Source organism: Scyliorhinus torazame, chromosome 2 (assembly GCF_047496885.1).
Source record: "Scyliorhinus torazame isolate Kashiwa2021f chromosome 2, sScyTor2.1, whole genome shotgun sequence".
Taxonomy (NCBI): domain Eukaryota; kingdom Metazoa; phylum Chordata; class Chondrichthyes; order Carcharhiniformes; family Scyliorhinidae; genus Scyliorhinus; species Scyliorhinus torazame.
The window spans coordinates 82895403-82914283 of NC_092708.1; the positions used below are offsets into that span (position 1 = coordinate 82895403).

Genomic DNA, 18881 nt, shown 5'->3' on the forward strand with positions numbered 1-18881 from the left:
TGTGGAAGGAAACTGGAGCACCCGGAGCAAACCCACGCAGACTGGGGAGAACGTGCAAATTCCACACAGGCAAGGCCAAAATTGAACTCTGGTCTCTGGAGCTGTGCAGCAGAAGTGCTAATCACTGTGCCGCCCATAAACGTACAGATCTCTGCTTTCAAGTTTGCAAGCAGGCAATATAACTGCAGGTGCCCCCTTGAAACTAAACCAGTTGTAGCATTAATTGTGATATTACTATTCTCTCATCTAAGTCAGCTTAGTTCTGGTGATATTACTCTTTCTTTTTGACTCTAAAGGTTGTGGGTTTAAGTCTGTATTGAGCATATGATCTAGGCTGACACTTCAATGTACCCACTTTTGAGATGAGACGTCTGCCCCTGTCTCTGTTCAAATAAAGCTAAAGATCCAATATCTCTGTTTGCAGAAGTGTTCTTCCAGAATCCTGGGCAATATTTATCCTTCAATAAGCAACATCAAAACAGGTTTTTAATGTCGCAGATAACCATGGTGAATATTACAAGCGCACTGAAGATCTAAACAAAGGGAATAAATGGGGCAAAGAGAAGACCGAATTGTGGCTAATGTAAGAGGAAACTCAAAATTATTTTATAACCAATAGTGCAGGGGTAGTTAAAAGAAGGTTGAGGCCGATTAAGGATCAGAAAGGAGATTTTTGTGAAGGCTGAGTGCATGGCTGAGGTATGAAAGAGTACTTTGCATCTGTCTTCACAAGAAAAAAGAATGTTGCCAATATATCAGTAAAGGAAGAGTTGGCAGCAATATTGGATACAATAAAGATAGATAAAAGAAGAGGCACCTTAGAGGGTTGGCAGTCCTTAAAGTAGAACAGGCACCCAGCCTGAATGGAATGGAAGTTTACTGAGGAAGGGTGAAAATTGCAGACACTGCCCACAGTCTTCAAATCCTCCTTGAATATGGGGTTGGTACGAGAGGACTCTGGAATTACACATTACTCTCTTCTTCAGAAAAGAGGGAGAGTAAGAAACATAACAACCACAGGCCAGCCAATCTCGTGTCGCTGGTGGGAAAGTTTGAAACAATAACTGGAAAAAATTAATTGACATTTAGAAAAGTTGGGCTAATGAATGAAAGTCAGCACAGATTTGTGAAAGAACGACAGACTTGCATTTCTATAGTGCATTTATGTAGTGTCTTTCATTGTCCCAAAGCACCTTATAACTAATTAAGTACTTTTGAAGCATAGCCGTTGCTATAATGTAGGATACACTGCAGCCAATTTGAACACAGCAAACTCTCACAAACAGCAACGTTAATAACTCGATAATCTGTTTCTGTGTTATTGATTTGAGGAATAAATATTGGCCAGAATACCAGGGGTAGTAATCCAGCTCTTCTTTCAAATAGTGCAATTGAATCTTTCAGGTCGATCTGAAGAGGCGTTGGTTTAGCATTACCTCTGAAAGTGCATCACTCCCTCAGTACTGCACTGAAATGTCAGTTTAGACTTTTGTGTTTGAGTTCTGTGGCAAGCCTCAATCACACAAACTTCTGATTCAGAGGCAAGAGCGATATCACTGAACCACAGCAAGTCATGTTTGTGTAATTTGATTGAGTTCTTCGAGGTAATGGAGGTGGTTGTTGGAAATATTACAGCGGCTGTTGTGTACATGGAGTTCTAAAAGACATTTGAGAAGTATCACATAACAAATTGGTAAACAAAATGAAAGTCTGTGGAGTTGAAGAGACAGTGGCAGAATGGAAACAAAGTTAGATGGAAACGGAAAGCAAACAGTTGTGGTGAATGGTTGGCTATTTTTCAGATTGGAAGCAAGTATGCTCTGATGTTTGCTAGATGTCGATATTAAGACCATTGCTCTTTTCTTGTACATTAAGACCTGAACTTAGGTGTACAGGGCATAATGTCAAAATTTTCAGATAGTACGGACCTCAGAAATGTAATAAACAATAAGGTAGATGTTAACAGTTTTCAGGAGGATATAGTTTCAGTAGTAGGCGATTTAGCATCTTGAGCCTGTTCTGTCATTCAATGAGATCATGACTGATCTGTGACCTAGCTCCACTTATCTGCTTTTTCTCCATATTCCTTAATACGTTTGATAATTTTATCAATCTCCGTTTTAAAAATTAACAATTGATCCTGTCTCAATCGCTGTTTACAGATCTAAACTCCAACCATCCTTTGTATGGGGTGGTGTTTATTAATTTTACTCCTGAAATGCTTGGCTCTAATGTATAGACGATGCCCCATAGCCCTAGACATCCCAAGCAGTGGTAACAATTTCTCTCTATTAGCCTTAATGTCTTGAAAACTTCAACAAAATCTTGCTGTAACCTCTTAACTTTCAGAGAGTATAACCCCAAATTGTGTCATCCCTCTTTGTATTCTAAGATTTGGAGTCCAGGTGACATTCTGATAAATCTAAGCTGCACTTCCTCTACGGCCATTAAATTCTTCCGAAGGTGTGGTACCCATAACTGCTCGCAATACTTGTGATGTTGTACAAATTAAGTAATGGCATGATGGGAAAACTGGTCAACTATTCGGTACAATGTAAGAAAAGCTGACCTAGCCATTCCAATGTACCAGACCCCTTTGTAAGAAATGCTGATCTAACCATTCCAAAATGCCTGACTTCTGTAAATTCTGATAAGGCTAACTCATCATAACCCAGGGTGGTATGAATAAGACCAGATAAGGAATGGATGCATCTCCTCTGACCTTTTAATGTTCTATCAAAGGACAAGATAATGGTATGAGTGATGAGACAAAGAGTCCTTGGAGGTCAGCAGGTTCATGACATTGCTTCCGTTTCTACTTCCGATCGAATTCCTGACTAAGCTGTAGTCATGCAATCTTGATAATGAAAATGTATAAATACTGAACTGATTTTCTGTAAAAGCACGGACTTGACAAGGGATCAGCAGTGGTAGTAACTGTTCTCCGACCTCAGGTTTCAGCCAAAACTGCATGCGGTCTTTTCGTAAATAAAGGCTTGTTATTTTACCATAACAAACTCTTGTTGAGTCTTTACCACAGTCAAAGAAGCAGGAAAATATTGACTTCTACGTACCCCAGGTGTGGTCCAATCCGATTTGGAACTGAAGCATAACTTCTGCACCGTTTTATTCTCATCTTTAGATATCAAGGCCAGCTTTCAATTAGCCTTTCTGATTTTTTTGTACCTGTCCATTACATTTTCATGTTTAATGTACCTGGCCTCCTAAAGTACAAAGAACAAAGAAAAAGAACAAAGAAAAGGACAGCACAGGAACAGGCCCTTCGGCCCTCCAAGCCTGCGTCGGCCATGCTGCCCGTCTAAACTAAAATCGTCTACACTTCCTGGGTCCGTATCCCTCTATTCCCATCCTATTCATGTATTTGGCAAGATGCCCCTTAAATGTCACTATCGTCCCTGCTTCCACCACCACCTCCGGCAGTGAGTTCCAGGCACCCACTACCCTCTGTGTAAAACACTTGCCACGTTCATCTCCTCCAAACCTTGCCCCTCACACCTTAAACTTATGCCCCTAGTAATTGACCCCTCTACCCTGAGAAAAAGTCTATGACTATCCACCCTGTCTATGGCCCTCATAATTTTGTAGACCTCTATCAGGTCGTCACTCAACCTCTGTCATTCCAGTGAGAACAAACCGAGTTTATTCAACCTCTCTTCATAGCTAATGCCCTCCATACCAGGCAACATCCTGATAAATCTCTTCTGCACCCTCTCTAAAGCCTCCACATCCTTCTGGTAGTGTGGCTATCAGAATTGAACACTATACTCCAAGTGTGACCTAACTAAGGTTCTATACAGCTGCAACATGACTTGCCACTTTTTATACTCGAGTACTTTGGATCTCCACTGTTTCTAGCTTTTCACCATTTAGAAAGTACTGTATCCTTTTTTAGGTCCAAAGTGGATGACGTTACATTTGCTTACATTGAAATAATTTGCCAAAAGTTTTGCCCATTCATTTAACCACTAACATTTCTCCAATTTTGCATACTGTACTGCTTACAATGATCTGTATCACTAATAAGCTTGGATTTTTAAAAAAATGTATTTTATTCCAAACACCTTCAAAAGTACAAAAACATAAAGAAGTCACTCTCCAGCCCTCACACTACCCGCATCTTCTGAACTCCATTGTTCCAACTCCTCCGTCTCCCATCAACGTTCAGTTTTCCCCAGTTTATGGTCTCAAATAAAGTCATTGGCCTCCTCTGGGGTTTTGAAATAGTACTCCTGGCCTTCAAAAGTCACCCACAGTTTAGCTGGGTACAGCACCTCAAACTTGATGTGCCTTCAATAAAGAGCTGCCTTGGCCCTGTTGAACCCAGCACACCATTTCGCCAGTGCTGCTCCAATGTTCTGATATATTCAGGCCTCGTTCCCCTCCCATTTACAGTTCTGCATCCCACCCCATTACCTTCTCCTTCTTTTCCACAAACTGGTGGAGCCTCAATCACTGCCCCCAACGGCTCCCCCACTCTTGGCTTCTGCCTTAGAGATCGGAGTGCTCTATCCACCTCTGGCCCTGTCCAGCATCCCCTCCGCCACCAGCCCTGCCAGCATCCTTGAGACGTATCTCATAGCACCCGTGCCTTCCACACCTTCAGGCAAGCCAACAATACGCAGGTTCTGCCTTCTGGATCTATTCTCCTGCTCTATCTTTGTCCGGAACAACTTGCATAGGTCCCCCTGGAGCCCCACCTCCACCTCCAATGCCACCACCCAATCACTGTGGTCGCACATCACCCCCTCCACCTCCCGGATCTGCGGCCCCTATGCCTCCAAGCACTTCTCGATTCTCTCCATCCAGCCTTTCAAGGGCGCTACTGCTCTTTTGCTCGATCTTCTTGCATCTCCTTTCGTTGCAGGCAGAACTCCCCTCTGATGAACACCATCAACAGCTCCATCTGGGGTTTTCCAGCATGCGACAACCCTTCCCCCTCCGCCATCTTTCCAATTGTTGCTGTGCCACAGGTCTCCTCCAGTTTCTTGGCTAGGTCTTTATCTTTCTTCTGCAGGGTCTGATAACCAGCAGACATGCCACTCCCGGGGGGGATCTTCTCCTTCACACCTTCAGCTACACTTTTCCATCAAAATTCCCCCATTTTCAGGTAAGAAGAGCTCAAATCAATGCCTTTGAGCTGGAGCTGCCCTATGTGCGACCACTCACTCTATGGCTGCCACTGCAAGTCCACCACCAATAAACTTGGATATGTGGCTTTCTATCCCGCTTTTCGGCGGTATCGAGGGACGAGGCAGGGGTGCCCCCTGTCCCCCCTGTTGTTTGCATTAGTAATTGAACCTTTGGCCATGGCATTAAGGGAGTCCAGGAAATGGAGGGGGTGGTCCGAGGGGGAGAGGAGCATCGAGTGTCGCTGTATGCAGACGACCTGTTGCTGTATGTGGCAGATCCAGTGGAGGGGATGGTGGAGGTCATGCAGATCCTAAGGGAGTTTGGGGACTTCTCGGGCTATAAGCTCAATGTAGGGAAAAGTGAGCTCTTCGTGGTGCAACCAGGGGGACCAGGGAAGAGGGATAGACGACCTACCGTTGAGGAGGGCGGAAAGGAGCTTTCGGTACTTGGGGATCCAAGTAGCTAGGAGTTGGGGGGCCCTGCATCAACTTAATTTGACGCGGCTGGTGGAGCAGATGGAGGAGGACTTCAAACGATGGGACATGTTGCCACTCGCTAGCGGGCAGAGTACAGTCGATTAAAATGATGGTCCTCCCGAGGTTTCTTTTTTGTGTTCCAGTGCCTTCCAATTATGGTCACCAAGGCCTTTTTTAAGAGGGTCGGCAGGAGCATCATGGGTTTTGTGTGTGCAAGCAAGACCCCGAGGGTAAGGAGGGGGTTTCTGGAGCGTAGTAGAGACAGAGGAGGGCTGGCGTTGCCAAATCTGGGTGGCTACTATTGGGCAGCCAACGTGGCGATGATCTGTAAGTGGGTGATGGAGGGAGAGGGGGCGGCATGGAAGAGGTTGGAGATGGCATCCTGCAAAGGAACGAGCATAGGGGCACTGGTGATGGCACCGCTGCCGCTCTCGCCGACAAGGTACACCACGAGTCCGGTGGTGGCGGCAACGCTAAAGATCTGGGGGCAGTGGAGACGACACAAGGGTGCGATGGGAGCCTCGGTGTGGTCCCCGATCAGAGATAACCATCGGTTTGTCCCAGGAAGGATGGACGGGGGGTTTCAGAGCTGGCATCGGGCAGGGATTAGAAGAATGGGGGACCTGTTCATCGATGGGATGTTTGCGAGCTTAGGGACCCTGGAGGAGAAGTTTGGGCTACCCCTGGGAAACGCTTTCAGGTACATGCAAGTGAGGGCGTTTGTGAGGCGGCAGGTGAGGGAATTCCCGTTGCTCCCGGCACACGGGATTCAGGACAGGGTGATTTCGGGTGTATGGGTCGGAGAGGGCAAGGTGTCAGCGATATATCAGGAGATGAAAGAAGAGGAGGAGGCTCTGGTAGAGAAGCTGAAGGGTAAATGGGAGGAGGAGTTGGGGGAGGAGATTGAAGAGGGTCTGTGGGCTGATGCCCTAAGTAGGGTTAATTCCTCTTCCTCGTGTGCCAGGCTCAGCCTGATACAGTTTAAGGTTATTCACAGAGCGCATATGACAGGGGCGAGGCTGAGTAGGTTCTTTGGGGTGGAGGACAGATGTGGGAGGTGCTCAGGAAGCCCGGCTAATCACGCCCATATGTTCTGGTCGTGCCCGGCACTGGATGGGTTCTGGAGAGGTGCTGCAAGGGCTATGTCTGAGGTGGTGAAAGTCCAGGTCAAGCCAAGTTGGGGGCTAGCACTATATGGAGTGGCGGACGAGCCGGGAGTGCAGGAGGTGAAAGAGGCCGGTATCCTGGCCTTTGCGTCCCTGGTAGCCCGGTGGAGGATCTTGCTAATGTGGAAAGATGCGAAGCCCCCCAGTGTGGAAGCCTGGATAAATTACATGGCAGGGTTCATCAAACTGGAGAGGATAAAGTTTGCCTTGAGAGGGTCTGCGCTGGGGTTCTTCAGGCGGTGGCAACCGTTCCTAGACTATCTCGCGGAGCGTTAGATGGAGGTCGGTCAGCAGCAGCAGCAACCCAGAGGGGGGGGTAGGTAGAAGGGTGGGCGGGGGGGGGGGGGAGGAAGGTTTTTTTTCCTAGGGGCACTTGAAAAAGGAAATACATAAACATATGGGAAAGTCGATATGTGCTGGAGGAACCCATTGTACAAAGTTCTGTATTATGTTGAATTAATATGTTTATGTCTTGCGATGCGACTTTTCTTTTTTTGTTGGGGGGGGGGGGTTTGAATGGTTGAAAATATTTGTTGAAAAATTCTGAAAAAAAAGAAAATGTTTTAAAATGGTGAGACACCATTTTTAATTCTAGTAATTTCCCAACAAGTGTTAGGCTGACTGCCTTACAATTCCTTCAGTTTCCTCTTGTAACATTTCTGAAATAGCAGAATGGCATGTGCAATTTGTTGACCTAAAAGAGCAGTCTCTGAATCGAGAGAATGAAAGAAGATTAAAGTTAGGATAACTGAAATGTTGTAACTCGCTTCCTTTAAAGCCCTGGCCATGGGAATTTGTCATTTTAAAAATTGATTACTGTGTGCTGCTAATTTTGATGAGTCCCTGACTTGATTCAATATTCGGTTCCTTCAGAGTTCTGACATGTATTATCCTTTTTTTCTGCTGTAAGTACTGATACAAAATAATCATTCAACATCTCTGCCACTTCCTTATTTTTAATGCAACATCACCATTATTGATTCTTAATTCCATGTTGTTCCTAATATTGTTGTAAAAATAAATTGGTATTGAGTTTGATATCCCTTACAAGTGTTTTTTCTTCCGTCTGTAGTTTGTGCTTTCAGTTTTGTCACCCGATGCTGCTTGTATCCCTCCCATTCGCCAGGAGCGGTGCTGTTTTCTGCACGATTTCTGTATTTCCTTTTATCTTCATGTCTCTTAATTTTTCAGTTGTCCAAGACTGTTCTGTTTTTTTAGCACTTTGAGCTCATTCCCCGTGGGCATAAATTGATCCTGCACCACGTCAAATTCTTTTTGAATACCTCCGAGTGCCTAATCTCCTGTCGTTTTACCATTAGCAGATTTGCCCAGGTTACTGTGGACAGTCTCTGTCTTATCAATTTGAAGTCAGCCTTACCTCAAATCGAGAATCTCAGTACCTATTTAAAGTTTCTCCCTTTCTAACACTTGCACTCAATTGTATTATTGCTGATAGAAAAAAATGTTCCCTTAATGGTACAATTTAAAAGGAACCAAAAGACTCGGGGGCATATGTACACAAATCTTTGAACAGTGGAAGGACAAGTGAGACGGTTGTCACTTTATTGATAGAAGAATAGAGTTCAAGAGGAAAGAAGTTGTACTAAATTATATTGGTCACTGTCTCGGCTTCACCTTGGGTGTTGTGTTTAGTTCAGAGCGCCATACTTTAGGAATGATGTAAAGACCATCAAGAGGCTGCAGAAAAGATTTACTTGAACAGTAGCAGGGATGAGGGACTTTAATTATGTTGAGTTACTGACAAAACTGTTGTTTTCCTTAAGAAAGAGATGGCTCAGAGGAGGTTCCTCTTCTTTCCCCCAACCCCCGTCACCAATCATAGTAGGCAGAGAAGTGCTTTCCAATGTGGAAAATTGGAGAAAATGCGCACCATCTTTGCAATGTTATGTGAGCTCAGGTTTCATAGGTATTGGTGGCAGTCCATATACCAGTCTCTCTTACAGAGAATACCAATAAACGAGAGGATCTAAAGACATTACTAATGCCATTTTTGAAAGCAATTCAGAAGTTCTGAAATATTGTACAGATTGGTTCTGTGTTGACCTAGGTTGGAAAACGACATGAAAATGTATAGTTTTGCTGTGCCTTTGAAACTGATGAACTTTTAATAATTTATTAGGAAGCAAGACTACTCTGATAAGAGGTGCAGCAACCTGAGATCCATGAAACATTAACTGGACTGCTTTGCCAGTGTAAAGCTGTTGTAAAGCTCGACTTCTATCAATGACAGAAGAATATTAATTATTAATTAACAATATACTGTAATAAGGACATTTCTCAATGACTCCTCACTTCTCCCATTTTAAAATGTTTTATGTTCTGCATTTTAGATTGTTCTAACTGTACTATGTCATTTTTATTTCTTCCTTTTTTGAACTGGTTCTGAAAGAGTTTTAAGTATCACTGCTGTTCTTTCCATTCTCAGATGATTTTCAAGACCTGCTTGTCCCTATCATATTTCAGTAGGTTTGATAGACATAGATTGAAAAGAATGCACCAGTCAGAATCCTGATACCTTTAATGACGACAATAGGCGTTCCCTCAGGCTTCAGTCATAGCCTTTTTCTTTGTGCGTTTTGGTTTGTTACTAAGAAATGCAACTAGTTTCAATGGCAGTATTCGTCTGCCGGGTGTGATTATGAACAAATTTGAAGCTGAACTACCGTATGTTTCAGGGACAACTATTGAATGGTTGGAACCCAAATTGCCGCTATCGGACCACCTGAAGAATGGAAGGGCACATCAATCGTCAACTGAGAAAGATCAGTCAAAAGCTGCTAGTGGGGAACAGCCTGTTTCTGAACCCTGCCAATCGACACGGGTAAGGTAATTCAGAAAGTAATTATTCTGGGAGTCAACTTTAAGTCAGTGGCTTTAAAACATTTTCTTAAAAACATGCCACAATGTAAGAAAATTATGTCAGTGTTTCAAGTGTACTTGTTATAGACCAATACCTGTGTCTTGCAATGGGTTCGATAGTTTAAATTTGGATCCTGCTTTGGAAACATTCCTATCTTAGGATGGTTGTTGGGTGTGGTTTTCTTAAATGAATGCTTACAGTTTTGCCCTGGGGCAAAGAACTGCACCATGACTGAAAACACACTGGGATGAATTTAGTGAAAGATTTTAAAGTTTTAATTCATGACAGCAAGAGTATTGATCCTGAACACAACAAAATACATTTTGATGTCAATTATGATTATCTTTTTGATTTAATTATCAGTGATTGTCAACATCATTTTAAAAGCCAAGTGACTATTTATTCTAAGACCTATTAGAGAAGGGAAACACCACTTTTTGTCATCTGACATTAAAGAATATTGAAACTTGGGCAGCATGGTGGCGCAGTGAGTAGCACTGCAGCCTCACGGCGCCGAGGTTTGATCCCGGCTCTGGGTCACTGTCCGTGTGGAGTTTGCACATTCTCCCCGTGTTTGCGTGGGTTTCGCACAAACCCAAAAGGTGTGCAGGGTAGGTGGATTGGCCACGCTAAATTGCCCCATAATTGGAAAAATGAATTGGGTACTCTAAATTTATATATAAAATAAAGAATATTGAAACTTGTTATCGAGAAAGTAAAGGAGTAAGAATTTTATACAGTGAAGTAATTCTGCAAGAGTACAAGTGTCAAACCTCCAAATGATCCAGCCTTTTCAAATTATTCATACCTTATTTCAATATCGTAAAGGAAGGGCTAATGCTATATCTGTTGCACTTATCAGCTTCACCCTATCTAAGATTAAATGGGATGGTGGTTTTGTATATGAATTAAAATCAGAAAAAATTCTACATTTTGAAATCCAATCTCTCCTTACAGAAATGCCCTTGCATACTTTTTCATCATTTTGAGGAGAAGTGGAATGACCAATTGAATCTTGCTGAGCCAGGGTTACAGGAGAATGCATTAGGCAGTAAGAAAGCGCTAACTTGCCCACTGGTACTTCCTTACACTTTTTCTAAGGTCTGTATTCTCAGGCATCACCAAGTTATCTGTCTGACCTCCTTGAGCTATATCCTGTTGTGCTGGCTGCTTTTGTTGTTGGGCCCCACAAGATGCTGTCACTTCCCTGCCTTCCTTTTACATTTGCTGGTCTTGCACACCCCTCCATCTTCGGTGTGTTGAAATCAATGTTCATTACATGGTCTTGTATTAACTTCTCCATGTGTAATCCTTTCTTTCCCCACCTTTTCCCTTTCTCCTGTAATCTTCACTTTGTTAAACATGTGCTTAACATCATCCAATCACCACTATTTCTTGACTTTGTTTTCACGTTTACTCTTTTACCTTAGCTTTTTTTCTCCAAATTGAGAAACCATCTGTGGTAGTTTCTGCTTATTGCAATTCCAGAAACCTGGCTACTTATTCAGGTCTACATTGCATTTTTATTTTTTATTTTAACCATTAAAAATACAAAAGGCTTTCTTTCCCCTGTTTCCCAATTCAAAGAGACATAGAGACCCACCTTCCAGGAGTAAGAAACAGCAATGCGAACCTTGTAATCTGCAAGACTTTCCTTGGCGTGTTGGCATGTTAGAAAGTGGTGTTTTTTTCTTAAATCTCATGTAATTCCATTAAGGAATATTAACTTGTTCTGCAGTTTGAGTTTATCTCGTCATAGACAATAATAATGGAATAATCTGTGCAAGGCACACAATTGTTGTGAGATTTATCCTGATGTCTGTCAGCCAATTATGTAAGTTATTAAATGTAAGTTACTGCCATTTGACATCTAATTTTGTCAGACACCTATTTTGAATAACTGTATAATACTGGGGCACAGCGGCGCAGTGGTTAGCACTGCTGCTTCACAGCGCCAGGGACCTGGGTCCAATTCCGGCCTTGTCTGTGTGGAGTTTGCATTTCTCCCGTGCCTGTGTGTTTCCTCCGGGTGTTCTGGTTCATCCCACAGTCCAAAAATGTGCAGGTTAGGTGGATTGGCCACACTAAATTGCTCCTTAGTGTCCAGGAATGTGCAAGTTTGGTTACGGGGCTAGGCTGGGTGTCTGGGGAGTGTACCTAGGTAGAGTGCTCTATACTTGGGTTCACCTGGATCCAATTTTGTTGAGAACTCGAAATATCTTGATATATTTAACAGCCCGCACTGCACATGGTGTTTTCAAAATGCATTCTGAATGATCGCAGTACTTTGCTGAAGTTTTCTTCCAAGCCCTTTTTCCAAGTCCCCCTGCCCCCTTCCCCACCTTGTCCCATCTCTTTCAGCCACTTTACATTTCCAGTTTTATTTATATAAAGTTAACTTTAAAACATGTACTTGTCTTTTAAAATAAATCTGGGGAGTCGGTGTAAAGTATCGCACTCCCTTTTCATTAACTTTTAATTTTGTCAGGGATTTGGATTAGGTTCCTGCTCTGCCCTACCATTTCCCCCACTCCACTGACCATATATGTTGGATTACAAGCTCATTTTCCAATCCTTCTTCACTATGGCTGAGAAATGATGTTCATCGAGGGCAAATGGCCTACACGTGACCTTTTTTTGTATGACTGACCTAAGATTATTTATTGCTGTGTATAACAATTGAGTGGGAAGCCACAATGTAACTAAATTTTTCTTTAAAATAGCATATTGCATATGCAAGATGGCATCTATCTACTTGTCCTGCATGGGTACCTGTTAAAATGTATCTCTGTCGCTACAGGCATTTGACTTGTGCAATTTTAGTTGCTCAAGCTTTTTTGAGCTGCCTTACAGGTTTATTAGTATATTTCTTTCTAAATAGCTTTTATAATTATACTCACGCCGAGGAACATCGGAACAAGTGTAGGCATTCAGCCAATCAGGCCATTTAATACAATCAAGGCTGATTGGACATTTCAACACTGTTTACAACCACTATCCCCATAGTCCTTTACATTAGTGGTACTAATTACTGAGCTTCCACAGCCCTCCGGAGTAGAGAATTCCAAAGTTTTGCAACCCTTTTCATCATTGTCAACCAAAAAGAGTACATCTAAATTCAAGTCGTGATGGCGCACACACTAAAACATCTTGCTGTGTCCTCTTGAGTTGGAACAATACCTCAGCATGACATGTAAATGGAGTTGAAAAAACACACATTAAAGTTGCTGGTCTGATATTTTCTGGTTGGATATTATTTTTATTCTTTCACCGATTGTGGGTGTCACTGGTGAGGACAGCATCTATCCCTAAGAACAAGAACAATACAGCACAGGAACCGGCCCATCAGTCCTCCAAGCCTGCACCAGGTGTAATACTACTCTTGGCCAAAACCCTCAGCACTTCCTAGTGCCATATCCCTCTATACCCATCTTATTCATGTATTTGTCGAGATGCCTTTTGAATGCCATCAATTAACCTGCTTCCACAACCTCCCATGGCAACGTGCTCCATGCACTCACCACCCTCTGTGTAAAAAATAAAAAAAATAAAAAAACTGTCTCACACATCTCTAAACTTTGTCCACAGACCTTAAACCAATGCCCCAGGTGACTGACCCCTCCACCCTGGGAAGGAGTGCCTGCCCTTCCATTCTATCTATGTCCCTCATAATCTTGTAGACCTCTATCAGGTCACCCCTCAACCTCTGTCAATCTAGTGAAAACAGTCCAAATCTGTTCAGCCTCTCTCCTCTCTGCATTACTAACACCCTCCAGACCAGGCAACATCCTGGTGAACCTCCTCTATACCCTCTCCAAAGCCTCCACATCCCCCTGGTTGTGTGACGACCAGAGTTATGCGCAATATTCCAGTTGCGGCCTTACCAAGGTTCTATACAACTGTAGCACGACTTGCCAGTTTTTATACTCTATGTCCCATCCAATGAAGGCAAGCATTCTGTATGCTTTCTTGACTACCTTATCCATTTGTGTTGCAACTTTCAAAGATCTGTGGACCTGCACGCCCAGATCTCTCTAACTTTCTATATTCCATTTACGGTATATTTCCCCTCTATTTTAGACCTACCTAAATGCATCACCTCAACATTCATAGAATCATAGAATTTATAGCGCCGGCCCTTGGAAAGAGCACTCTCCGCGTCCACGCTATCCCTGTAACTGAACAACCCCACCGAACCTTTTTGGAAACTAAGGGGCAATTTAGGATGGCCAATCCACCTACATGTTTGGACTGTGGGAGGAAGCCGGAGCACCCGGAGGAAATGCACGTAGACAGGGGAAGAAAGTGCAAACTCCACACAGTCACCCGACGCCAGAATTGAATCTGTGACTCTAGAGCTGTGAGGCAGCCGTGCTAACCACTGTGCCACCATACCGCCCCAAATGTGTCTGGATTAAACTCCATTTGCCATTTCTCTGCTCAAGTCTCCATAAGACCATAAGACGTAGGAGCAGAATTAAGCCACTTGGCCCATTGAGTCTGCTCTGCCATTCAATCATGGCTGATATTTTTCTCATCCAACCTATATATGTCCTGCTGTATTGTCTGACAGTCCTCAACACGACCAGTTACTCAATCAACCTTGGTGTCATCCGCGAACCTACTAATCAGACAGCTACATTTCCCTCCAAATCGTTGATGTTATACTACAAACAACAGAGGCCCCAGCACAGATTTCTATGGAACACCATTAGTCACAACCTTCCATGCAGGAAAACACCCTTCTACTGCTACACTCTGCCTTCTGTGACCGAGCCAGTTCTGTATCCGACTTGCCACCTCACCTCTGATCCCATGTGACTTCACCTTTTGTACCATTCTGCCATGAGGCACCTTGTCAAAGGCATTACTGAAGTCCATGTAAACAACATCCACTGCCCTCTCCTCCTCAATCATCTTTTGTCACTTCCTCAAAAAACTGAATATAAATCCTGTACCTGAGAATTCTCTCCAATAATTTATTTACTATCGACGTGAGGCTCAGGGGTCTATAGTTTCCTGGATTATCCCTGCTACCTTTCTTAAGCAGCAGTACCACATTAGCTATTCTAATATCCCAGTCTTTTGGAACCTCATCTGTAACCAATGAGGACGCAAAGATGTCAGTTAAGGCCCCAGCAATTTTCTCCCTTGCTTCCCTCAGTATTCTGGGGTAAATACCATCCGGCCCAGGAGACCTACCTACTGCAATGTCTTTTAAAACACCCAATACCTCCCCCTTTTTGATGTCAACATGACGCAGACTGTCCACACCCTACCCAAGAATCATCTTCCACAAAGTCCTTTACTTTGGTGAACACTGATGCAAAGTTCTCATTTTGTACCTCGCCCATTTCCTCTGGCTCAACACATAGATTCCCCCCAACTGTCCTTAAGTGGTCCAGTCCTTCCTGTGGAGATTCCCCCCACTGTCCTCAAGTGGTCCAGCCCTTTCCCTGGCCACCCTCTTGCTTTTTACACATGAATAAAAAGCTTTGGGATTGACCTTAATCCTACCTGCCAAGGACTTTTCATGACCCCCCCCCCCCTTCCCCGCTAGCCCTCCTAATATCCCGCTTAAATCCAACTTATTTTCTTCTTACTCCTCAAGGGTTTTGACTGTCCCCACCCTTCTAGACCGTACAAAAGTCTCCTTTTTCTTCTTGGCGATGGTCACAAAATCCCTCGTTATCCAAGGCCCCCTAAACTTCCCATACTTATCCTTCATCCTCTCAGGAACGTGACTTTCCTGAATCTAAATCAACTGTCGCTTGAAAGACTCCCACATGTCCGTTGTTGATTTACCCTCCAACAGCCGCACCCAATTCAAATTCTTCAATTCCTGTCTAATTTTATCATAATTTGCCTTTCCTCAGTTTAGCACTTTAACCGAGGGCTACCCTCATCCCTATCCAAAAGTACCCTAAAACGTATGGAACTGGGGTCTCTACTCCCAAAATGTTCCCCTACTAAAACCTCAGCCACCTGTCCAGGCTCATTCCCCAATATCAGGTCCAGTACTGCCCCATCCCTAGTTGGACATCTAGAATCATAGAATTTGCAGTGTAGAAGTAGGCCGTTTGGCCCATTGGGTCTGCACCGGCCCTTGGAAAGAACACCCTACACAAGCTCATACCTCCACCCTATACCCACTCCTCCAACTTATCCCTGTAACCCCACCTAATCTTTTTTGGACACTAAGGGCAATTTAGCTTGGCCAATCCACCTAACCTGCACATCTTTGGACTGTGGGAGCAAACCGGAGCACCCGGAGGAAACCCATGCAGACTCCATACAGACAACGATCCAAGCCGGGAATCGATCCTGAGACCCTGGAGTTGTGAAGCAACTGTACTAACCACTGTGCTACCATGCTGTCCATATTGCATCAAAGATGCCTTCCTGGATACACCTTAGAAGCCTTACAAACTCTGCCCCAGCCACGCACCTAGCACTAAGTGAGCCCCAGTCAATATAGGGGAAGTTAAAATCCCCTTCCACAACAACCCTGTTTCTTTTGCACCAATCCAGAATATCTTTATCTTGGAAAGACCAAGGTTTGCACCAATCCAGAATATATTTACCTTGGAAAGACCAAGGAACTGATCATCGACTTCAGGAAGCGTAGCACGACACACACTCCTGTCTGCATCAATGGCTCTGAAGTGGAGATGGTCGATAGCTTTAAGTTCCTGGGGGTCATCATCACCAACAGTCTGTCCTGGTTCACTCGCGTTGATGCAACAGTCAAGAAAGCCCAACAACATCTCTACTTCCTATGGAAGCTAAAGAAATTTGGCATGTCTGCATCGATTCTCACAAACCTCTGCAGATGTGCCATAGAGAGCATCCTATCCGGCTGCATCACAGCCTGGTATGGCAACTGCTCAGTCCAAGATCACAAGAAACTGCAGACTGTGGTGAACTCAGCCCAATGCATCACACAAGCTTGCCACCCCCACATTGATTCTGTATACTCCTCCTGCTGCCTCAGGAAGGCAGGCAGCATTATCAGAGACCCCTCCCACCCAGGCATTGCCTTCTTCCAGACCCTTCCACCAGGCAGAAGGTACAGAAGTCTGAAGACCCGCACATCCAGACATGGGAACAGCTTCTTCCCCACAGCTACAAGACTCCTCAACGACTCCCCCTTGTACAGGTCACACCTGCCCCGGAAGAGATCCCAATGGTCCAGAAATCTGAAACCCTCCCTACTCCCTGTAAGAACACTATTCACGACGCCCTATGCTGCTCTTGCTCATGTATTTGCTTTGTTTGGCCCCTTGTCCCGCACTGTAACCAATCACTGTTTGTCGATGTACCATTTGTCAATGTTCTCTGTTGATTATTCTTTTGTCTACTATGTACGTACTGTGTACGTTCCCTCGTCCGCAGACAATTACTTTTCACTGTACTTCGGTACATGTGACATCAAATCAAATCTGCTCCTCTGTTTCTCGCTAGCAGGTGGGGGGCCTGTAATAAACCCCCAACATTGTGATTGCCCCCTGCCTGTTCCTGAGCTCTACCCAGATTCCCTCGTGTATGAGCCCTCCGCGGAGTATCCTCCCACAGTAAAGCTATAATATTCTCCTTAACCAGAAATGCTACTCCGCCACCCTTTTTACATCCCCCTCTATCTCACCTGAAGCATCTCTATCCTTCAGCTGCCAATTCTGCCCTTTTAACCACGTTTCTGTGCTAGTCATAACATCATAGTTCCAAGTAGTAATATGTGCTCTAAGTTCATCTGCCGTACCTGCTATACTTCTGGTGTTGAAACAAACCTACTTCAACCCACTGATGCTGTTCTCTTATTTTTGTTCTCTATTTTCCCTTCAGTTATTACACCTTCTAATCTAAGATTCTGGTTCCCATCCCCTGCCATACAAGCTTAAATCCTAGCAAACTTCCCATCCAGGATATTGTGCCTCTCCATTTAGAAGCAACCCCTCCTTCTTGTACAGGTCACACCTTCCCCGGAAGAGATCCCAATGGTCCAGAAATCTGAAACCCTCCCTACTCCACCAGTTTAGCCACGCATTTAGCTGCACTATCCTTGTGCTGGGTTATGGGGATAGGGTGGAGGTGTTGACCTTGGGTAGGGTGCTCTTTCCAAGAGCCGGTGCAGTCTCGATGGGCCGAATGGCCTCCTTCTGCACTGTAAATTCTATGATAATCTAATCCTCCTATCTCTAGCCTCACTGGCACGTGGCACAGGGAGTAATCCTGAGATTGCAACCCTAGAGGTCCTGCTATTGAGCTTGCTGCCTAACTCCCTGAACTCCTTCTGCAGGACTTCATCGCTCTTCCTGCCTATGTCGTTAGTACCTATGTGTACTACGACCTCTGGCTATTCACCCTCCCCATTCAGGATGTCCTGTGTTTGTTCAGAGACATCCTTGTCCTTGGCACCATATCATCCTGGAGTTTCTTTCATGTCTACAGAAGTGCCTATCTGTACCCCTTACTATAGAGTCCCCTATAACTATTGCTCCCCTGCTTATCAATAGAGCCAGTTGTGGTTCCACTGTTCTGGCTGCTGTTGTTTTCCCCTGATAGGCTATCCCCCCCCAACAGTATCCAAAATGGTATACTTGTTAGAGAGGGGGGCAGCAACAGGGATTCCTGCATTGACTGCCTGCCCTTTCTAGCGGTCACCCATCTGTCTGCCTGCACCTTGGGTGTGACGATGTTTCTATAATTCCTATCTATTACCCTTTCCACCACCTGCATACTCCTAAGTGCATCCAACTGCTGCTCCAACCAAGTCATGCCGTCCTTGAGGAGCCGCCATTGGTTACACTTCCTGCAGACATAGTTGACCGGAAGCGTCACGGACCTCCCACATCTCACAGTTAGAGCACTGCACCCCGCGAAGTGACATTTAAGCACTAGTTAATTAATTTAAAAGAAATACTTAAATTGTTATTAGATTAAATTACAATAACTATATGGCCCTGGCACTAGATTTGTACTGTAAAATTAAATGCTAAATACTAATCTCTATCCTTGGGTTTAGTTATATTTTTTTCAAATGTAACACCGATTAACTACCAGTCAATCAGGTCACGGCTTTACTGAGATGTCACTTCTCAGTTTTTCCCCCCACAATTTGAAAACGGAGAGACACAGACACAAATATCACTTTTTTGAAAGTACCCAATTAATTTTTTTCAATTTAAGGGGCAATAGAGCGTAGCCAAT

General features: G+C 44.2%; 1 protein-coding gene across 2 annotated transcripts in view; it reads left to right on the forward strand.

The window, feature by feature from the left end:
• Positions 1 to 18881, forward strand: part of osbpl11 (oxysterol binding protein-like 11) — a 206409-nt gene that overhangs the window by 92700 nt on the left and 94828 nt on the right. For both annotated transcript variants that reach the window (XM_072473183.1, XM_072473182.1), the window contains exon 7: positions 9490 to 9635. In XM_072473183.1, the coding sequence (XP_072329284.1) occupies positions 9490 to 9635 (146 nt within the window). The remainder of the gene's footprint in view (positions 1 to 9489; positions 9636 to 18881) is intronic.